Source organism: Schistocerca nitens, chromosome 9 (genome assembly GCF_023898315.1).
Source record: "Schistocerca nitens isolate TAMUIC-IGC-003100 chromosome 9, iqSchNite1.1, whole genome shotgun sequence".
Taxonomy (NCBI): domain Eukaryota; kingdom Metazoa; phylum Arthropoda; class Insecta; order Orthoptera; family Acrididae; genus Schistocerca; species Schistocerca nitens.
In genome coordinates this window covers 312,969,651-312,994,484 of record NC_064622.1, presented here as the reverse complement: position 1 = coordinate 312,994,484, position 24,834 = coordinate 312,969,651, and the positions used below count along the sequence as shown (strand labels likewise).

At 38.0% G+C, this 24,834-nt stretch overlaps 1 protein-coding gene across 3 annotated transcripts in view; it reads right to left on the bottom strand.

Moving 5' to 3' along the window:
* The window catches only part of LOC126204399 (histone-lysine N-methyltransferase SETDB1-like), a 334,147-nt gene that overhangs the window by 9,978 nt on the left and 299,335 nt on the right, over positions 1 to 24,834 (bottom strand). For 2 of the 3 annotated variants that reach the window (XM_049938777.1, XM_049938775.1), the window contains 2 exons: positions 24,726 to 24,820; positions 7,834 to 7,926 (listed from right to left, as the gene is read on the bottom strand). In XM_049938777.1, the coding sequence (XP_049794734.1) occupies positions 7,834 to 7,926; positions 24,726 to 24,820 (188 nt within the window). The remainder of the gene's footprint in view (positions 1 to 7,833; positions 7,927 to 24,725; positions 24,821 to 24,834) is intronic. The other variant, XM_049938776.1, reaches the window with a different exon arrangement.

Sequence of the window (24,834 nt, the reverse complement as noted above, 5' to 3'; positions counted from 1 at the left end):
CCAGCAACAGCCTGTGTTGACATGGATATAGATGTTTTGTTAGTAATAGCTTCTTTATAAATATGGTTCAAGAGATTTCCTTAGCAATTATATGGAAGACTTCAACTAACAAAAGCTCGAATTTAAGTTGTTGCACAGAAAGTATCTGAATTAATACAGTATACTGTTAGAAACTAATAGTTGGTGTCCTCTGGACAATTTAGAATGTCTCTCATTACATACAAAATACGCAGAGAATTGGAAGACAGAATGCTGCTTGACATTTATTTTAGTATATAAACTTATTTCGGCTTTATTGCCTTCATCAGTAGATGTCCTGATAATGTAGATGGACATATGTCGCCTGAGTAATGTCCTACTGTGATATAACAGGCTGCATGTCCCACAATAAAGAAACATACAGAATAACTGACTTGTCTCCTAGAAACAGTCACAATGCAATACCACGAGACCAGCATACGCGTGTGACCCCCCCCCCCCTTCCCCACCTATGCAGTGCAGGCAATATGCAATATTTATTTGTAGTGATAATTGTATTTATCCAACCAAGCAACATTGTTATTAGTCCTACATTCATATTTAATTTCCGTTGACCACTTTAACATAACTACATAAACATATAAAATTCAATGAGTGAATAATTATCTGTATATGATGCTCCTCCCTATATTCCGTGTTCTCTCTACCTATTGATTGGCAGTGATCTCCACTCCATCACTCTCCCTGCTCTTCAGTTCTGTGTAGGTCTTACATCAAATCTCTTTTATACACAGAAGTGCCAAAGAAACTGGTATAGACATGCGTATTCAAATACAGAGATATGTATACAGTTAGAATACGGCGTGGCAGTTGACAACGCCTACATAAGACAACAAGTGTCTGGCGCAGTTATTGTAGGTTATCACGATTTAAGTGAATCTGAACGTGTGTTGTTGTCGGCTGACGAGCGATGGGACACACCATCTCTGAGGTAGTGATGAAGTGGAGATTTTCCTGTACGACCATCTCACGAGTGTACCGTGAATATCAGGAATCCAGTAAAACTTCAAATCTCTGACACCACTGCGGCCGGAAAAAGATCCTGGAAAAACAAAACCAACAATGATTGAAGAGAATCGTTCAACGTGACAGAAGTGCAACCCTTCCGCAAATTGCTGCAGATTTCAATGCTGAGCCATCAAGAAGTGTCAGCGTGCGAACCATGCAACAAAACATCATCAATATGGACTTTTGTAGCTGAAGGCCCACTTGTGTACTTTTGATGACTGATTGACACAAAACTTTACCCCTTGCTTGGGCCCGTCAACACCGACATTGGACTGTTGCTGACTGGAAACATGTTGCCTGGTCAGATGAGTTTCATTCAAATTGTATTGAGTGAATGGATGTGTACAGGTATGGAGACAATTTCATGAACCCATGAACCCTGCACGTCAACAGGGGACTGTTCAAGCTGGTGGAGGCTCTGTAATGGTGTGAGCAGTTGAAGTGATATGGGACCTCTGATACATCTAGATACGACTCTGACAGGTGACACATACATAAGCATCCTGTCCGATTACCTGTATCCACTGATGTCCATTGTGCATTCCGATGGACTTGCACAACTCCAGCAGGACAAAGTGAGACCCCACACATTTAGAATTGCTACAGAGTGGCTCCAGGAACACTCTTCTGAGTTTAAACACTTCCGCTGGCCACCAAACTCCCAACACATAAACATTATTGAGCATATCTGGGATGCCTTGCAACGTGCCGTTCAGAAAAAATCGCCACTCCCTCATACTCTAACGGATTTATGGACAGCCTTGCATGGTATCAATTCACTCCAGCACTACTTCAGACATTAGTCGAGTCCATGCCATGTGTTGCAGCTCTTCTGTGTGCTTATGGGGGTCATACACAATATTAGGTAGGTTTATCAGTTGATTTGGCTCTTCAGTGCAATTTGATTCAGGTGCATCAACCATGGTCTTTTTCTAGTTCTCTTCCACTGCCTTCATTACTAGACTGAGAAGTTCATCATGTTTCAACAGATAACAAATAATCTGAGTCTTTTCGAATCCATAACATGTCATTAACAGATTTTCCTATATGTATCACTGGTATCACTAGAAAGAGCTGTGTTCTACTTAATTTGTATTGTCTCATTGTATTTATGTTTCTACCTTTGAATTTTGCCAAACATGTAACATGCAGCAACTCAAAATATGCTCTTGTGGGTAAGCACTTTCTTCTGCCAACTTCTTCAATTCTCTTCTTATCTGCTCATCTGAGGATACTGTCATTTGTGATCTTACCAATTCATTTTCTTTTCAGGATGTGCCTTTATCACATCTCAAAGGAACTGTGTTTTTTCTCCCTTTGTTCCAAGATAAAGGTTTCTTAGCTAGATTTTGCCCACACCACAAATATTAGTTTGGTGCATCAAGTTCACAGCGTTTTGGTTTTGTACATTTGTATTCCATTTGATATGAGTTTATTTATCAATTGTCATCTTTTATTTGTATTTCACTGTTGCTATTTGAGTTTACATATTACCATTTTGTCATTTGGAATTGTGGAGACTAGAAAATGAAATGCCTACATGTGAAAGCTTTCCGAAACAATGTTTTATTGATTAATCAGTACATGTGTAACAATAACTACACACCTCAGAACACATAATAACCACCAAGTATGCAAAAAAACTGTCAATATCAATTAAAATATCTTAACATGTCCCTTTAAATTGACACTGACAGACAGTATGAAGTTTAAATGCACAGCCACTCCTTCACGTATTTCACATCGTCACAATTTCTTATACTTGTTTCATGTCTGGATTTGTTAACTGGTTTTGTGAAGGCATTGGCTAACACTTCTTCAGAAGGCAGATGTTCAACATTAGTAACACCTGACTCAACATGCCTTCTTATGAAATGCTACTTTATATCTATATGCTTTGATCTTGAGTTTGTCACTAGATTCTTGGCTAACTGAATGGCTCCATTATTACCACAATACACTAAAAATGGCTTTATGACAATGCTTGGATCTACCTCAGACATAAGGCATAAATAGATACACGGATCAGTGTTTGATCTGTTCAATTTCAGTTTTCTTAATACATCATCAGTTTTTTGATTCCAAGTCCTACCAGCCTTAAACAGCTTTCTTCGGCCTCCATACTTCTCCAGAAGTTGCAAAATTGTCTGGTGGAATGACAAATTTCTTCATTTAGGTCTCCATAGAGATAATCAGTAGTAATGTCAACATGGTCCATCTTTGGGTTCTCCTGAGCTGCCATAGACAAGAGATATCTAATGGATGCATGCTTGACCACTGGTGCAAACGTTTCCTGATAATGAACACCTTGAACTTGAGCACATCCTTTTACCACTGGATGTGCCTTAAATGTTTCTGGTGTGCTGCTAGTCCAAGGTTTTATTTTTAATACCTACTTAGTCTTGAGTGGTTTTTGTCCCCTGGGTGACTCTACTTCTTCAAGTGTAGAGTCAATACAGAGGCTTACAAACAATCATTCTTCCTGCACACTATTCGTGAGTGGAACAGGGTTGTAGGGATCAAATAGTGGTACCGAAAGTACCCTCTGCCACACACCATTAGGTAGCTTGCGGAGTATGATGTAGATGTACTAACTAGAGATGAGAATTCTGGTTTCATTGCTTTTTTTCCATTCTTTATTATTTGCCCCTTCCAAAGCTTCTTTGACATCAAACATCTTCACTTGGAAGTCCTTTCAAATAGTAACATGATTAGGTAATGTCTTGGATTTTGTTCTCTGTTTGACCTTTGAGCTACGTTTTGATTCTCATGACCCCTGTCTTGAGCTTCAGTATCTATTGAATCACTGTCAAAGCCACAAAAAGATTCACTATCATTTTCTTCTGATTTAACTTCTTCTTCAATTTGTGAAGTACTGATGTCCTGAAGAACTGCTTCTTGTTCCAGTCCTAAGGCATTTATGGTCTTAGGTTCCTGTGTCTTCGAACTTGGAAATTTCCCATCCTCCAGGAATTTTACATCCCTGCTGACAATTATCTGGGCAGTCTCCCTATTGATGAATCGATAGCTTTTGGTTGCCTGAAAGTGGGCTACAAACATCAACTTCTGTGACATCTTACCCCAATTTTTGTGATGGTGTTTTGGAATGTGAACCATTGCACTGCAGCCAAAAATTCTCTGATGAGATAAATAGAGTTTTCTCCTATTACGAAGTTCATATGGCGTCTTATCTCTGAGAGTGGTGAATGGTGAACGATTTGATAGGTATGCAGATGCAGAGATAGCTAAAGCCCAATACTCCCTTGGTAAGTTAGCATCGAACATCGCAGTATGAGCCTTTTCAACCAATGTTCTATTAGCTCTGTCAGCAACACCATTTTGCTGTGGACTGTAACATACTGTAAGCTGGTGGATGATACCCTCAGAAGCCAGAAATCCTTTTAGTTCATCACTGACATACTCCTTTCCATTGTCAGACAGCAACTTCTTGACATTTCCACCTGTCTGCTTTTCCACCATAGCCTTGAATTTTTTAAATACCTGTGTTAACTTAGATTTTTTCTTCAAGAAATAAACAAACTTGAATCTTGAAAAATCATCAATAAAGTGAGAAATGTTGATTTCCACCAACAAATGCTATCTCCATTTGCCCACACAAATCAGAATGTACCAAGTCTAAGACCTGTTTAGAATACCTGTTGCAACTTTTGAATGGAAGACGCGACTGTTTTCCCATTATGCACAACTCACCGTGATCCTTAACCACAGTATCTACATTTAGTCCTGCTGCAACCTTTGACAACTTCAGCATACTTTTGCGATTCATTTGTCCTAGCCTGCAATGCCATAAGAATCCACTATCTTTTGTATAGTAGCACTGTTTCATGTCACTTGTATTTAAACAATAAATGCCATTTTTAGGCAATGCTTTGGCAATTAGTTCACCTTCTGCATCATAGATGAATCCACTTCTTCTTGAGAGCAAATTTACAGCTGAGTTTGGGGTATGAATGATGTCAGACGCTTCCACTTCTACTGTTCTATCACTAGTATAGATGGTCAGATCAACAATTCCAGTAGTCTCTGGTACTAAACCATCATTTCCCTTGCTCACTGAACTGTTACATGGCTTGACATTATGAACTTTTTTTTCATCATTAGTAATGTGAGTCAAGGCACAGGAATCTAAATACCACATATCCTTTCCATGAGACCATTTACCATCAACAGCAAGAAAAGCTCTCTTTTGTTGTGCCTGTTTCCTAAATACATATCTGTCATCATTATTTTTTGACAAGCTTCTTCCCTTTTCTTCCTTGCCAGAACAATATTTAGTAATATGATTCAGTTTATTGCATTTGTAGCATTTAATAATACGCTTTGTAGGGTTCTTTTTTATTTGTATATAGAGCAGATTCTTCATTTCCATTTGTGTCTTCATGTTTGATGTCTTGTAACAGTTTCACTTTAATAGAATTTCCCATGATACATGTGCCACTGCTTTCAAGAGCCATGATCATAGGCTGATAATGATCAGGTAATCCAACCAGGAGCAAAGTTCCCATCCACTCTTCTCTCATGGCAAACTTCATTTCATTTACCTGAAACGGGGTCGTCATTATTCGACCGCAGTAGTCGCATTTATCTAATTTGGTAGTGATTAATGATCTAAGCAAGCTTACTCTATGTGTGAGTCCTGAGTCTTCAAATGCCTTTTCCAAGGCAGTCTAGTCTTCTGCTGGTGTCCGTGTGTCCCTTATATGGGAATAATTCATCTTGTTGACAAAAAGTATAATCCAGCAATGTGTCTTTTTGTCCCTCTTCTTTAAAGAATCGTAGTGCGCCGGTTCCGAAGGAGGGTTTTCAACAATATCCTGCAGTTCATCATGGATCAAATAAGCCTTCATGGCAAATTTCCACTTTGAGTAATTTTCATGCCCGATCAACTTTTCAAGCACTGGAAGTCCAGTTGAGGCTGTACCACTCATTTTTAACTTTGAGTGAGAGAAAAGAATATCAGCAGTCTGCAGGCACGATGATCAATCAGCAAAATGTGAATGATCAGCACACGCTTAACTTCCATACAGGCTCTGGATTTCCATGCACGACTTGGCTTTTAACATTTATAAAACCTTACTTTCACATCTGTGCCTTTTATTGAGCATTTTTTAATATACACAAGACAGCTTTCCAAAACAACATTTTATTAATTAATCAGTACGCACATAACAACAACTACACACCCCAGAACACAAAATAACCACAGAGTACCTATAGCTCAAAGGTGTAAGCAAAAAAACTGTCAATATCAATTTACATATCTTAACACTTCTGTTGGAGTTCAATAGAGGGCTGATAGCAGTAAAGGTGTCAAAAACATATGCACTGTGTATAGAGCCAATTGGAAAGAGCATGGCACAAAAATGGTTCTCTCATTTTGAGGAGGTTCATTTTGACTATAGCGAGTCTTCCATGTTCAGGAAACCTACAAGGCTTGATGAAGATTGTTTAAATGCACTGATCCACAATGATCCACATCAGTGTACTCGAGAAATGGCAAATGTGATGAACTGTGATCACTCGCCCATTGTGCGACATTTGTATGCAATGGTGAAGGTTCAATAATCGGGTGTAGGGGTACCACATGCTCCAAACCAAAATCACAAAAATAAGCCGTGTGTGCATCTCTGCTGGCTCATCATCAATTGACTCATGAACAACACCAACCATTCCTATCACGTATCATTACTACTGGTGATGAGAAATGGGTGTCTTTTTGCTAACGTAAGGAAAATAAAGGCGTGGTTGAGCCCAAACAAAGCAGCAGAACTCCCCTTGCAAAGACCCGCACACATGCACAAAGGATGATGATATGCGTTTGGTTGAACAGCAATGGTATGGCATACTACAAATTGCTTCCCTGAGGTGTAACCATCACTGCTGACATTTACTGTCGACAACTGAGATGTGTCCCAGACGCAATCCACGAATAACATCCAGGAAGACAGCACGATAACACCTGCTCGCATTCTGCTAGTCTGACACAAAACACTATACAGAAGTTAGGGTTTGTAAGTTGTTCCGCACAACCTTATTGACCTGATCTTGCACCCTCAGATTTTTACCTTTTCTACTCTCTATCAAACAACCTTCATGGCACTTCCTTTCCATATGAAAATGCACTCCAAACATGGCTCAATGAGTTCTTTGCCTGAAAACCATGTGACTTCTACTGTTGTGGTATCAAAAAGTTACCTTGGCATTGGCACACTGTTGTAAATAGTGAAGGAGAATATATTACTGATGACTAAAGTTTCTGTTATGTGTATCTGTTCTGTTTATTAAAATTATGGGAAAATGCTACGAACTTGTGCACCAATCCAATGTACGCTTAATTTTAAATATGAAAGTAATCTTCTCTTTATTAACAGTAACGTTAACTATGGAAATTTTACTACTTCTCTGCTATGTTTATCTTTGATTCATTATTTCCTATATAAGTAAATGAAGGAATGTGTTTTATCAGCTCATCAACAACATATATTCAGAGTCTGGGTTACTCTCTTTCCTATTCTTCTCCTGTAATTTCACACATTCCACACAACATGGCTTCAGATTTATCTTCATTTTCAGTTAAAACTGCTCATAATATGTTAATACAGAGACATTATATCATATTGACAAAAAGAGTCTTACTCTTGTACTCTATAGTTCAACCAAATGTCATTACACAACTTAACTATAACTATTGCCAGTGAGAGAGAGAGAGAGAGAGAGAGAGAGAGAGAGAGAGAGAGAATGTTTATGACATACACACTAACTTACCTCCATCTGTTTCATCATCATCACTTAGTGTGATGCATTCATCTTCTACTGCACGAGAAGTGGCTGGTTCTGATGACTTGTGCTTTGAGTTACCTGAAAATTCAGATGTATCCATCACATATTCATGCTGAAAAAATGTAGACACACGTATCCTAACTTCATAAATTAGAACAGAGAAGATAGTATAATTGTTCATTATTTTGTTGCACTCAAAATAGGTCTGCAAAATTACCTTTATAGTTATTCGCCATTCTGTTTGTAAAATTATCTTTATAATTATTCACCATTCTCATAAAACTAATCTGCTTTTTAAGGCCGTTCCTAAATATTATCTTGATGATATTGAGCACAGAGTCGGGGGCTTACATTCCTCTCTGACAAGGGCAAGGTGCTAATGGAGATGACTTGTTATCGGCAAATTCTGTAGTTATGTGTTGATCAAAGGTTTAAAGGATAGTGTAAATGGATGTAACTGTAGTGTAACATATTATTGTTATGTAACTGCATGATTCTCTTCTACCTATTAAACTGATGGAACATGTTCCTGGGGAAACATTATTTAGATAAGTATTACGGAAAGAACTTCCCACTATGTGTGCATTCGTTTAATCTAACTACAAATGTGAGAAGAGAAGCATGAGCACAGAGCATCAACAAGGCACGATGGCGATAAGTGTCTCGACCTGTGATGGAAGGGTTGTTTATACTTTGGTGTCATGACTTGGAGATGACTTGGAAAGCACAGAATACAAGGTGCTGGCGACAATGGCTATGTTCTGAAACAAACGAACGATGTCCTATAATTTGTCCCTTACTTCTGTGATAACATTCTGAGAGCTTTTATCATAAGTTTGGCTACATTAAAATAGTTGAATAGCAATCTGTATATATGACAATGTAATTGTTTCATGAGAGAAAGAGTTTGTTAAAAGTGATTACATAATTTTGTAGCTAGTTGCCATTATTGTGAGTATCCTTACAGTCCTCGACACGCCAGGGGTGAAGAAAATGTCACACGCTACAATTAGAGGCACTGCACAACAGTTCCACAGCATCAAGAAACTATGAGAAGGCGATCATAAGAAAATAATCATGGTAAAAGTTATCAAACAGAGCACCAGGGAGACAGACCATTCGTGACATTGTTGACTAAGTTACAACCCATAACTTACGCCGTAAACACTTCATAATGCATAACTGTTGAGAAATTTAGAAACCCAGAATTAGCAAAGAACTCATTCGTCCCAAGAAGCAAGAGGCAGTTACACATAACATCTTTATCTTAGGTCACCTCTGCACAAACAATCATTAAAGGGTTTTGCACATCATACAGAACAATGGTGCACAGATAAGTGACCATGAATTAGAAATAGTCAATAGCATCATCCTCACTTATCAATGTAAGATTTTACAAATTCTTGGGGTTTGAAATTGATAATTATGCATCAAGTAATGTATACCATCAACCACAATTTGATTATCTCAGCTGCAAATTATAATATACCCTCTTATATGACATCATTTAATGTAAATGCACAGTTAACAAGGACAAAATTTAGGTCCCAGCTGTGATGTACAAGATCTTATAGGAAGTTTTATCGGTAACACGTATTTCAGTTACCACGAATTAAGGACTGTTTTTTAGTCTGCTGCGTCATTACTATTTATTTATTTTTAACCCATCTCTGTTTTCCTTTTGTTGTTGTTCTAGTAGTGCACGAGTATCATTGCGCGACAATCGTTATCAAGGATGACAACAACTGCAACACTAACAGTGTGACCAACAAGTTTCAATCAACAAACACAACTCTTTGCTAATGTATACTTTTCTATTCTTTAAAAATGAGATAGCACAAGTAATTTTAAGTTGCAAGGAGAAAGAAGTAAGATATGACCAATAGGAAGTAATAAAACTAAAAATCCTAGACGATTTAGACTGTTGTGTATTGCAGAAAAGCAAAATTGCTGAAAAGTAAGAAACTTATGGACATGCCAAATCTACAGTATCCACATTTAAATATGTCAAAAATATCTTAATGCTGCTGCATTGGGTTCCATGTACAAATTTAAACAACTTCACAGTGGTAAGTACAATAAGTGGACCTGTAGCTCATCAAAAGCAAACCAGATTGCAAAAAAATTCTGAGATCCCCGATTTGCGCCATTCTGCTGGTTGGCTGTACAGGTGACAAAAGAGAAACTCAGTTTCATCATTAGTCATTTGTGGTGAAGCAAAGTTGATAAAGAAGAAACAAACAACTTGTTGAATGAATCTGACCACGTGAGAGGAATGTATAACTTGTGTCGTTTAAAATATGGACGAAACTGGACTTTTTCTTACAATCTTTTCCAAAGCTGTAACTTCATATAAAAGGCGACAAGTGCCATGGTGGAGCACGCAGTAAACAAGGTGCAACTGTTGAATTTGTAAGTAGTTCAGACAGCACAGATAAAATCCAGCCTTGTGTGATCAGTAAGTCCAAGAAACTATGTTGTTCTAAGCCTTTGATCAAAGAATTATTACTCTCTTGAGGAAGTCTTATCACAAGTGAACTGAGAAAGCTGCAATTTGCTTTAGTGAAATGGAGATGGAAACTGAAATGGAAACTCCAACTTAGAGTGTGTTCGATGCAATAAAAGCCACAGCTGTATCCTGGGAATATTTGTCATCACAACACAAACCAAACTGTTTTAGTAAAAGTTGATAATATATGGGTCCACAACCTTTGTGAAATTTTTAAATGAAATCATTTCCATTTTTTCTTGTCAAAACAGTCTTTACTGTGACTGCAATGTTGACATGTTGCCATTTTCAAGCATTGCGAGATATTGTAACCCACTCAATAATAAAGAGGGTCATTGCAAAAGTCATGGCAACTATTTTTTTGTCTCAAAAATGGTGACGCATTAAAAAATTCTGAAACATGCAAATGTAAGGTTAGCTCATATGTAAAGAAGGTGGAAGAACACGCACTGTCGTAAAGATATAGCAAGAGAAAAACAACAACAAAACTTAAAAAAAAAAGTTTGTTGTTTCAAACATGTTTTACTGTCGATTGCAACAGTACACAATAGTACAGGGCACAAACACGGACCTGTGACATTTTAGGATCTCCCTCGAAATAGTCTCCGAATGAATCCATCACACACTTCCGATGCTGTGGAAGATGCTACATACCCACTGCTTCAGCTTCAGCAAATTGTTGAAGCGTGTGCGTCACTGCTGTGGAAATGTCTTCATGTGTTTGAAAGTGTATTCCACACTACTGATCTTTCAATTTTGGTATGAAGTCATAATGTGAGGTGATAAGTATGGCAAATATGCAAATATGGTGGATGTTCCAGTACTTCCAAAACCCATCAGGTGAGCAGATTCCGCAAACACGCTGCCGCATGGGTTCTCGCATTGTCCTGAAGAATTAATGCAGCGCATAGATGTTTAGGACGTATCTCCTAAATAGCCCGTCGTAGGTGTCGTTGCAGGAAAGTGTGACAGTAACACAGTGCAGTAACAGTTTGTCTATGTGGGACGAATTGGACAAAATCGCTCCCCTAATATCATAGGCTTATAATGACATTAACTTGACAGGAGAGGGATTGTGAAAGAATTTCTGCCTGTCTGGTGAACCTAGACGATGCAGTTCTGTCGGCTGACATTTCAATTCTGACTCATAGGCCCAGACCCTAAATTCACTTATGGCAATGATTCTTACAGGCAAATTATCTCCCTCTTCCCTAGATGTAGACGGCAAGTTCATTTTTCCACTTCAATTAGTGCATGAGGAACTCATTTTGCAGCAACTTTACGTAATTGTAGCTCGTCGCACAAGATCCTGTATATTGTGGTCTTCTCGATATCAGTATGGGACCATAATTCCTGCAGCATCCATCTTCTATCATTCTCCAAGCATTGGGTGATCTGGGTACGAGCACAGTCCATACACGCACTGACAGGCAGCCTGGATTAGTGAATGTCGACCATTACAGTTCTGCCACATCTGAATGCACCTACCCACCCAGCAACCGCTGTTTCCTACTGCTTCCAAAAGTTCCTAATGGTACCTTCGCACATTCCTTCCATAGTGGACTGCAATCTTTATACAAGAGCATGTTCAAGTCAGGTAACAACCATCCTAATGCCTGCTCAGCTCACACTGTGGTCTCTCTTCACACTTCACTGTCCTATAAAAAGACTGCCATCTACTGTCGTGTCATGTTACTTTGGATTCTTGAGGAGACGCCTAATAACATGGAATATGAGTAGTATGTAATGATTTATTGTGTACAGTTTGAATTGACAGTAAAACACATTTGCAATGACAAACCTTTTTTGCGTCTTTTTTCTCGTGCTATATCTTTATGGCTGTGTGTATCCATCCATCTCCCAATGGGTAATGTTTACATATTAACTAACCTTCCATTTGCATATTTCAAAATTTTTTAACATCATTACCATATTTGAGACAAAAATAGTTGCTATGACTAATGCCATGACTCTCATGTAAAGCTGTCCCATGCTGTTAGTAAGAGAGGTTGCATGCAGCGTTGTGAAAGTTTTTGTGATCCACTTAGCACACCTTCACCAACATTGAATGCATGGTGGGCAATGACATTACTGTTACTGAAACTTTCAATGCCAGCAATAGCCTCAATGCTTCTACAGTGAGAAATGGCAAGAGCAAGCCATCAATTACCGTGACTACATTTATCATTATTATTCCAAATATCACTTATATTGTGAGTCATTCAAAGCAGATGCCTGTGCAGCAACCCGATTCAGACTGGCAGCATGACCAGAAATGGTCACACTTCTATAGACTTGCTCCGTATCAAAACCACAACTTCTGACTTCAATCCCACACAATGGGAGACACACAGTTCTGACATGCGCTACACAATCAAGACGCAACTTGGAGATGCACAAGGATGCCTTCACACACAGCATCCCAGGGTGCCCCTGAGAACTACAACATCAAGAATCGCTTCCCAGCTTTTGGCAATATCAGTGTGAGTCACAACTCAATTGCATAGTGCAATCCAGAGCTGGACATCTCCCGTGATGCAGGGCTTAAAAACTTTCCTTCTTCAGTGGCCGTCATTGCTTATTGTACTTTCAAAGTTGGTGAAGTTTTTAGTAAGGACATTGGTACTTACTATTATTATTCTACAATGGCTTTTGTGATGAGTACCCAAGGAAATGTAAAGGTGGATCAAGATGAATCTATATATGTTTGGTGTAAAGGCTCTGGTGTACGTGAAAATGGAAAACTTGTTGGCGATTTGACTGTATAGTACCATAAATGAACAACCCTGATTTTTTAAAAAAACACTAATTTTGCCAAAAAGCTGCAATGAGTTGACGAAGCTTTACAGTTAGCACGCCTACAACATGCAAATTAAACTTTAGGGTTTATAACATTATTTTACCAGCTTTATAACATATATGGTATATGGAACAGCTGATAAATTAACAATGCCACATGCAACTGTTATTACACAGCATGGCACAGCTTTGTATTACTGAGTGGGTTACAACATACCACAATGCATGAAAATGACAATAAGTCGAAATTACAATCGCAATAATGTTTAACAACCAAAAGTGGAAATTATTTCATGTAAAAGTAACGCCTGGAAACATAATGAAGCAAATCATGTTGGTGAGCCAGACGGTGCCAACAATACCACTCCACATGACAAAATGAATGTCTACTGGACATTACTGACCTTGGAAGTTAGTTTTGAGGAGTTTGTTAATGCAGACAACAATGCTGCCATGCTGTTGGAAGCTGGTGAACTAACAGTTGTGTCTGAGGTGCAAGAAATGTCCTCAGAAGAAAGTGAGGAGGATATGATCATTCTGCCTATCTGCCAGAAAGTTCCACAAGTCTTGGACTTTAGAACATTTTGCTGCAACATCCAAAACCACTCCTAGTTATACGGGAACCAAGAGTACAGTTGGCCATGAAGTTATAAGGCATTCTGTTTCCTGTACAACAGCATGCTTTACAGGAATTTTACACCAGAAAATAATTTGCAAGTACATCTTTTTAAGTTACATCACAGTAATAAATGTAAACCTTTTCTCTTCTTACATTCTTTTTCTGTGTTATTGTTGTACACTGATGTTATAAACACAACTAATGTACTTTGTAACATTCTGCATCTTCTCTTTAATCTTCCAAGATAAAAGAACAGTACATGCTCTAGTCTTTCTATGATAACATATAATATGCTGTAGTATGTACACTACAGGCCATTAAAATTGCTACACCAAGAAGAATTGCAGATGATAAACGGGTATTCATTGGACAAATATATTATACTAGAACTGACATGTGATTACATTATCACGCAATTTGGGTGCATAGATCCTGAGAAATCAGTATCCAGAACAACCACCTCTGGCCGTAATAACGGCCATGATACACCTGGGCATTGAGTCAAACAGAGCTTGGATGGCTTGTACAGGTACAGCTGCCCATGCAGCTTCAGCACAATACCACAGTTCATCAAGAGTAGTGACTGGCGTATTGTGACCTGCAACAAGCGGTCATGCATTATCCTGCTGAAATGTAGGGTTTTGCAGGGATTGAATGAAGGTTAGAGCCACGGGTCGTAACACATCTGAAATGTAATGTCCACTGTTCAAAGTGTCGTCAATGCGACCAAGAGGTGACCGAGACGTGTAACCAATGGCACCCCATACCATCACGCCAGTATGGCGATGACGAATACACGCTTCCAATGTACATTTACAGCAATATCGCCAAACACGGATGCTACCATCATGATGCTGTAAACAGAACCTGGATTCATCCAAAAAAATGATGTTTTGCCATTCGTGCACCCAGGTTCGTCTTTGAGTACACCATCGCAGGTGCTCCTGTCTGTGGTGCAGTGTCAAGGGTAACCGCAGCCATTGTCTCCGGTCTGATAGTCCATGCTGCTGCAAACGTCATCGAACTGTTCGTGCAGATGGTTGTTGTCTTGCAAACGTCCCCATCTGTTGACTCAGGGATCGAGACGTGGCTGCACGATCCGTTACAGCCATGCGGATAAGACGCCTGTCATCTCGACTGCTAGTGATACAAGGCCGTTAGGATCCAGCACGGTGTTCCGTATTACCCTCCTGAACCCACCGATTCCACATTCTGCTAACAGTCATTGGATCTCGACCAACGCGAGCAGTAATGTCGCGCTACGATAAACCGCAATTGCGATATGCTACAATCCGACCTTTACCAAAGTCGGAAATGTGATGGTAAGCATTTCTCCTCCTCACAAAAGGCATCACAACAACGTTTCACCAGGCAACGCCGGTCAACTGCTGTTTGTGTATGAGAAATCGGTTGGAAACTTTCCTCATATCAGCACATTGTAGGTGTCGCCACTGGTGTCAACCTTGTGTGAATGCTCTGAAAAGATAATCATTTGCGTATCACAGCATATTCTTCCTGTCGGATAAATTTCGCGTCTGTAGCATGTCATCTTCGTGGTGTAGCAATTTTAATGGCCAGTAGTGTATGTATCTACATACTTTGTATCTACGTACTATAATGATTAACATGTAGAAAAACTGTATTCCAAAATAGAATTTTGAGTCCACAGGTAACAACTTTTTTAACACTAACTTCTGATTTTTGGGTACCTTAGGATTAATGTAGTTCACTGAACCACTTCTGCAAACGCACATCAATTACATGAAAAAGGGATTCAATGGTCAGCCTTGCAAGAAAATGAGAACCGTGCAGTTCATTAATTATTTTAATACGTTAAATTCCTACAAAATCTAAGTAAAAACAAGATGCACAGTTATGACACAAAAACTACTTTTTCAAAAATGATGTACTGACTGTCCCTACAAGGGTCATTCAAACAGTAATGCCCTACAAGGGTCATTCAAACAGTAATGCAACACCGTCTTTCTCTCAAAGTAGGATCATTTTATTCATAACTTATTATTTCATACTGTTTCCCAATTATTTGGCTACAAAACAGTATTTTTCAACATAATCTCCATTCAGTCCTATGGCCTTACGCCTTCTTAATCGGTCTTGTATGCTGTCATGGCACTACTCTACATCTCTCTCTCTCTCTCTCTCTGCGCCAAGTTCTTGCTGCATCAATAACTTCCTTATCACTGCTATAGTGCTACGTTTCTGGAAATACATGACATGACACAGGACGGTTTAAAGAAGTCGCAGGCAAAATTACAATTTTTCCAATAAAAACTGGCTGAGAAAATAAAATGTGCTGTATCATTTATTAAATTTTCCTTGTGTTATAAAGCCCAAGACTACAACATAATTTCTTTATTCACCATTCTTAAAAATTACTCAATGATGAAAACTAATGTCCTGCCTCAAAAAGAGCAGTAATATGTTTAAAACTAAACTATAGAATTATTACTATCACTTACTGCTCACAAACACATCACTGTTGCTGTTACGTTAGCATTTTTATTTTTGGGTGATAATGCTTTTACCAGTAACCACAGCATTCATTTCTATCCAATGCAATAGTTGTTACTTATGCAAATCATACCGATGACTTTGTGGAGATATAGGTGAAGTCTCAACCTTGCAGTTGTGCAGTATGTGAGAAAGAAATTCAATGAAGTTTTTGCCATTACTTGACAACTGGCAGAGGTTCTGGAATTTACCAATAGCAAGTGACACAGAATTCGAAACAAATAGGGGCTGGTGCACAGGGAGGATAAAAGAGGGCAAGGATAACAGATCAACAAGAACAAAACAGTAATTTCTAATATGGTAGGTGGGGAAGAAAATAGGTCATAGAAGTAAAAATATATAAAAATAAGGAACTTTTTTTAAATATTAGCATAATTTAGACACCAACAGGCTTAACTATACATTATGGAGTACTTTTTTTTTCCTCTTATTAACTCAAGTCATTTTATATGAATCAAAGTAGTCACAAAAAAAAATGCAGTGCAGTCTTAGTCATGACTAAAAAACAAAAGAGAGAGAAATGTCAACAGTATGACTGCTGCAAGGCAGAGAGAAAAGTTCTTGGTCTCGTTGCACATAGAAAACTTCACTATTTGTATAATTTTTCCACCGAGTTAATTAGCTCGCTGAAGTGCGATTTTGAAAGGGTCATGGCTGTTTATGGCTAATACAACTTCACTGGATAAAAAATGATTGCAGTCACTTTTTTTAAAAAATTGTGGGTATAGGTGGGAATAAGAGAATGTCAAAACTGGTAAAAAGTATGGATATTCAAACAATATACAACAGAATGAACTCTGGAGAGTACGAGACAGGTACTGGTGAAAGTAAAGTGATGAGGGCAGGCCATGAGCAGTAACTGGACAGTTCAGTTAGTAGGACATCTGCCTTTGAAAGACAATGGCACCGGGATGAGTCCCGCTCTGGTATACAGTTTTAATCTGACTCGAATTTTCAATTTATAGTCAACATTACTATGTTTTCTCACTGGTGAAGTATTTTATGGACCTGATAGTTCATGACACTTTTTCTACTTTTGCAATGTAATCCTCTCATAGCTTTTCATCGACATGGTCCAGGAGACTTGAGTTCTAGTTGCTAATTATTTTCATACAGGATAACAAAAATTATAACCCTTTTCAACCCTCAAAAAGCACAGCTATAATCATCCAAGTACATGAAACAAACTCCCCTACTTTTAGTGCAAGATTAGCAGCTTCCACTCCTTTGGTTGCTAGTTTGCTTCTCATCATGCAAGCTATATGTCGACAAGATAATACACGAGACTACTTTCAAAGTGGTCAGATGCCTCAAGCCAACCCCAGTTTACAGACCTTTGTGTGTGTGTGTGTGTGTGTGTGTCCACCAGGCAGCATTCCTTTGTTTGTAGAACCTGAAGGAATGAATGTGGCTGGTGATTGCAATAACCTTTAAATAGCTAAAATTCAAAAAGCAATCTATTATTCGATATATTAATGTATGAAATTATGAGCTAGCACTCACCTATTTACCTATAAGAGATAATATCTTTAATACTGTCAACATACACACAAAATATATGAAACTACCCACACTATCTCAGCTTTTGGAAATATTTACCACAGCTTATACACACATGAAAGTACATGACATGTCTTACATTTTGGAACTATAGTGTTGATGCTTCTTTTTTCACATATTCATGTAATTGTGTATCTTCAATGGGTTCCTGAAGGTCGAACTATTAATCAGCAGTATTACCTTGAGGTTCTTGCTCAACTCCATGAGAATTAAGGAAAAAATTTGTTCAAAATTTTGGAAGAACAAGTCACAGGTTCAGCATCAAGACGACACATTGGCTCTCACCACATGGCCTGTTAAAGAGGTTTTTAATGACTTACGGGATCCCAGTGTTAGACAACCCACCTTCTTTGCCTGACCTAGCACCATGTGACTTACCATTTCCTAAGGTCAGATCTGCATCAAAAGGAACAAGATTTCATTTCACTGAAGTAGAGGAAAACTTCCAGCACTGTTTCTGTCAATGGAAAATATGCATGGAGCTTTGTAGGGATAGAGGAGGAGGAGGAGGAGAGTATATTGAGGGCAACAATAACTAAATATGTATGTTTCTGAAATAAAATGTTTTACAGCAGCAGTCCCATCATTTTACAGCCACATCTCGTATTAAAAGACAAAACATTTAATTTCCACTTAAGCTAACTCCTGAGCTCTTTAAAACCTGTTAATGAAAATAGAAAACCCATGGTATTGTTCCAGATTCAATAAAATGTGTTATCTATTAAACATGTAGTACAGGCATGAAGCACTACAGGTATATCTTGCTGCTGACGTATAAAGTACCAATGTGGTCCAAGATGGACAGGTCGAGCAAAGCCTGTACTTTAACCACCAAGATCACCTGACTGCAATCAACTCGATTTTTTTTCTTTTCTGGGGCATCTAAGAAGTCATGTGTACAGCAGTCTCTCCGATATGGTTGAAGAACAGGAGCACTGAATTTTACAGTCTTCTGAGACCAGATGTTTCAAAGAATTCATAACTCACGGCAGAGATGAGTGCAATACTGCAATCAAATGGGAAGGTGCTATGTGGAGCACCTCCTTCATATGTGGGCGTACAGTAAATTGTAACACACAGTGTGCTGAAGTATTGTAGTAGTATGTGTTAAGGTAGGCCTTGGGTGAAATTTGTGCCCAACTGGACTGTGACCTGATTGAAAATTTTACATTCGAAACACATTTGTTCCCGCTAGGACAGTATTTGATATTGAAGTCATTGGTGGCTCATAAACGCCCAGTTGCATTTGTCTTAAAAATTGCTCATTTGCTAACTGATGTTTACTGGAATATTTTTCTTACGTTATTGCATACTTTCACCAGTATAAGTATTTGCTACATCCTGCATACAAAATTTGTACTGAGGTGCCTGTGGTGCCCCTCTCAGTTTTTCCTCCTCCAGATGGCCACTTGTGTTGCTTGGGTCTTAAACCATCCCTGCTTACTTATGAAAATACTATATATTTATATATGGCTACATGCTGACCATTTACGAGTGTATAAACTGACTACTTACTCATAACAGAAACTTGTTTAAGAACTTAGATGCAATGTCAGTGTAGGTTGCACTTCAGCTCATTTGTCTTGTCTGTCAGACATTATATGCTGTAGGCAGACTACAAAAGTTACATAGCTGCGTATTCATTCTGAGCAAAAGTTACATTCTATAGGATCAATTTCCCCTAAATAACAACATATTATTGTGACATGAAAATGAATTTTTAACAACAAATTTCATCAGAATGTAACTGTGGTGTGGTGTTGTTGATAATATTCCCTACTGTTTGTGTAGACCCCTGAAAACTGTACTCCACACACAATTCTGAACACCATCTTCTGGGCAATGATTAATTCTTATGTACAGATAACTCTTGATTTTCTGAGTACAGATTATCCTAACAAAGTTCAGCAATTTTTGAAAAATAAAAAAAGAAGCCTGAAATGTCCTGCTGTAATCAGAATGGATATTTTTATTTAGTATACAAATTTCTATTTGTGAAGACATATGATGACAAAAATTTTCATGAGTGGTTAAAGAATGTTACCTATGAAATTTGAGTAGCTACATGATGTGGATACAGTGAAAAAGGGTATTTGGCAGTGAAAGAGAGTGAAGACAATGCAACTGGGGAACCTACCATCATGCACAATGAGGCACTGAAATGTGGACATCTGTCATCAGAGTATGTGGGGACAAAATTCATTTGGCTATACCAATCTTCTGGTTCTACGGAGAATGACAACTTACGGGCGGGGGACATGGAAAACAGAAATGAATAAAAAATGGACAATTATTTCCTAAAAGTGAACTGAAGGCAAATAATAACAAAATACAGCATGTTTTAAGTGAATAAATAAGTTACCAGTTTGTGGTGTGCAGTGCATTGGGTTTCTAAATGTGACTCGTATTTTGGACAATCTATGTTTTTTGGTTGTCTGTTCACTCGTGTCGGCATTAACCCAGATAATCGGGAGCTTGGCGTAGTTGAATGAGTAGCCCAAATTATCATTTCACAGCTTACTAATGACTGAGTATCTGCAAAATAAATCTATTTATAATTTCTAAGTTTGTAGAATCAGCAAATTTTTTGGGAACGTTAATTTAATATAGTTCCTTTGCAGATCAACAAAACAGTTCTTGTAGTTAAGCTTCCATCTATATAAACATAAATTTAGCCATGTATGGAAACTGTTGAGAGCACCAACTATATAACAAACGTGTGGAACAATTTTTTCTGCTTCCGTCACTTTTCACTAATATTTATTAGAATGACACATTTCAGCAGCATGCTGCCATCATCAGCTGCTTTACAGTGACATGTACATTAACAAAGTGTGATGGTGCCTATTTATTGGGGGTGTGCCAGTCAGGTTATATACAGAAATTTAGTGCTGTGCACCGAAAGATTAATTTATTTCAGTGTATACCTTATGTGAGTTGAATATTTCATTGATGTCCTACTTAGGTTTTTGCTGGATTTGGATGGCACACAGAGCACAATGATAAACACTTTCATATGCAGATGTTTACATTCCAAAGACTCTTAGCAGCTAAGATAAATAAACTTCAGTTGTTAAGCTACTACAAACAATAAAAATATAATATTTTATATGAGCATATTTACATAATGACACATGATTTCTTTGTTGTTCAGTATTGTTAAGTCATTTTAAGTTTTAGCAACCTGTTACCACGCACTGTGCTATAAACGAAAATTTCTTGTTTTTCATACAAGTCCATTTTAAGTCCCTTGTCCATTTTATGTTAAAACCTGAAGATCATTCACAATATCCTGGAATGGATAGTCAGTGTGCTTAATCTGGGTGGTTATTGGTGATTTATCATAATAGTTTGTGCGAGAAGGAAAGTCTCTTCCAGTTTGGCATTCATGAAAGTTTTTGTACGTACTACACACAATTTTGTAAATGCTTCAATTGCATGTTTTATGACATACTCTAGACATGCAAAGAAGATACTGATGTTACATATCTGATATAATAATCTTATGATTGGTATAAGACTTCCAAAACACTATCTTCTTCCGTAAACACTGAGAAATACATATGACAATAGCAGAGAAGGAAAGTTGCTACTCACCATATAGCGGACATGCTGAGTCACGATAGGCACAACAAAAAGATTCACACAATTATAGCTTTCGGCCATTACGGCCTTTGCCAGGAGTACACACACACACACACACACACACACACACACACACACACACACACACACACAATCTGCAGTCTCAGAGAGCTGAAACCACACTGCGAGCAGCAGCACCAGTGCATGATGGGAGGCCACTAGGTGGGGGTAAGGAGGAGGCTGGGGCGGGGAGGGGGAGGGATAGTATGGTGGGAGTCAAGTACTGCAGTTTAGACGGAGGGCAGGAGAGAAGGCGCGGAGGGGGACGGGGTAGTGGCAGAAAGGAGAGAAATAAAAAGAAATTAAAAGACTGGGTGTGGCGGTGAAATGATGGCTGTGTAGTGCTGGAATGGGAACAGGGAGGGGGCTGAATGGGTGAGAACAGTGACTAACGAAAGTTGAGGCCATGAGGGTTACGAGAACGTAGGATGTATTGCAGGGAAAGTTCCAATCTGCACAATTCAGAAAAGCTGTGTTGGTGGGAAGGATCCATATGGCACAGGTTGTGAAGCAGTAATTGAGATGAGGGATATCATCTTTGGCAGTGTGTTCAGCACAGGGTGGACCACTTATTTTTTGGCCAATAACTTTGTTGTGATTTCACATTAGCTTCACTCTCTAAATGACATTCAAAACAAATTTCCTTTTCAAGTCATCATTTGAAACTTATCACCCATTTTCTTTGATATTTCTTTGGGCTGCATTCTCATCTTTGGCTGCTTACGTAGAATAATTCCACACGTAAATAGGGGGAGGGGGTAAGCACTCGCAAACACAGAGTCAAATGAATTGGGCCACACTGGTAGTGTAATTGCTAAACTTATCAGGAGGCATTTTTATGTAGCATTTTTTACACTGTAAAGCAAGTAAACTTGTACTCAATCCAAAGCATGCTTTAAACACTGTAGTGTTTTATTAGGAATAGTGTTGCGCCCTTGCCTTCCTCTCACCTCTGAACTGACTTATGCAACGAATTAGAGTTCAGCATGTACTTCTAAACAAAGTGCAACTTGACTTGGCATTTTCATCGTTGTTACAGGCAAAGGAAGCGATAAGTAACAGGAAAAAATCAGAGGACTAGGGGGGGGGGGGGGTTGAAACCAAAATTATAGCTTTGTAGTCTGGAACTTAATCCACTGAGCCACATTTCTGTACAAACCACCAATAACTTATTTAGCAAACAGAAACAGCCTGAGCCAAGAGAACAAACACCATTTATAGAATTATGTAGTAGTAGTAAATAAATGAAATACTGTGGTATTCTTCATTATTAAAGATACTAATAATTTATTTGTGATTTTGTTTGTTTGTTTGAATGATCTAGTTAATTCAAATGATTCTTTAAATAGAAATTTATTAGAATAATGCTCATCTCTGCTTACTGCTGTATTTTGTGTTTCCTTCCTCTTTCTGGTCATTGATAAACAAAGTTGTCAATTAAACTCAGTTGTCATGCTTCTCAACATAAAACTTTCTCACACGTTCTATTCAAAATGTGTCTCCATGTCTGTGCAATTTTAGTTGCAGAGTGAACATGAGCAATGTTTCATCACCTTCTCATTCACAAAAATTTACAATTCCACAGCTAAATCGAAGACATTCAATAACGTTCAATATCTGATTATCATCTCAATTTTCATACTTGATCAATGTGGTAATATTTGGTGAATCTCAGGTATACAGCATACACACTATACTTAGAAAATATTGAAAATCAATAGCTAAAAACAAAATTCTAATTCTACATGTATTCCTACGCTTTCTCGGCCCATTAGAGTGATGAAGCTGGTTCTTTAGCTAAATGGCTGGGCCGCTCACCTGACACCATGCACTCACTGAATGCACATCTGCATGATGGTGCATGAGGAAACTGCTTCTGCACTGTATGTAAAGTGAGTGATGAGAAACAACCACCACTCACATGGGTTCACATCCACCATGTGGATGCAGTGGTTAGTGCAAAGCACCTAATGATGACTGCATGCTGCCGAAATGCATTATGCTAATAAACATTAGTGAAAAGTGACAAAAAACAGAAAAAATTATTTCATAAATTTCTTCAATATGTCTCCCCAAAATGTAAGCTATTATTACTTTTTACTCCTTCCTGATAGTATATTACAATTTTCAATAATGATGTGTTCATTTATTTATTTGTTTTTCTTTTAATAGTACAAAAATGGATGAACTGTACTCTTGAAGTTTACAGCAAACAAATTTTTTACAAAGCAGGGGGAAAAAAAAAGAGTAGAACCACTTGACATATTGTTTCCAAACTTCCATATACCTTGAAGTAGTGTTAACACCTCGAGTATTTGGACTACTTATTCTCAATATTGAATCTTTAATTTTGTGACAATGCCACTTCTCAAACTACTGTCACAGTGACGCGAGCAAATGTGTTGTATACATTTGAAAATATCTTAGCTAAAGGTATTTTGATATTTGAATATTCATTTATGATACTAACTACTGTACAAATAGCTGCCACATCAGAGAGATCACTCAAAAATCCGAACTGTGAATGCTCTTCTTTCTCATTACTGCAAAGATGCGTTGAAAACCCCACAAATTGTTTAGAAACCTATTTAAATATGCAGATTTATGACATGTAATTGGCTATTTTTGTACAAAGCCCTCGGCATATTCTTAACACTTTCTTTGGATGCATACATAAATGAATAAACCCCCATACCTGCTGCTTTTATAGGTACAGTCATGCTGACTGAAGGGTATTCATGCTTCCCTTTGAGGAGATTTTATTATGAAATTATTTTCTGTCACATTGTAATTTTCAGAGCAATAAAAATTAAAAGTTCAAACTATTACCGAAAAAGTGTTCTTTAATAGCATCCCACACAAAAATACAGAAAGTATGTTAAACAACCACAGTCTTTTGGAGCACGGGATTCCTATTTCTGCAATAGGGAACAGGACTGAAGCAAAAGGGAATATAGTACATATCGACAGATTCTTGAGAATCAAATGGGTAATGAATGAAGCTACTTACCTTTCATTACTTTTTTCAAACTTGCCTTTCTACTTACAGATGAATACTACTCTACTCTAAAAAGTTGATATTTAGCTACCTGAGGGTGAATTTAATGTACAACTGCTACAAGCCATTAGCTACTTTATATATTTCCACTTTTTTTTCTTCTAAGGATGGGAGAAGGAGAAGGAAAAGAAAAAGAAGAGTCAACATGGACTTACTCCTCAGTTTCTTAGCACGAGCATTTGTAGTTTCTTTGCTCTGACTGATGTTCTCCGATGATTCCTGGTATGACCGTCTATTACGAAGACGTGTCCTGAAGAAAAGTAA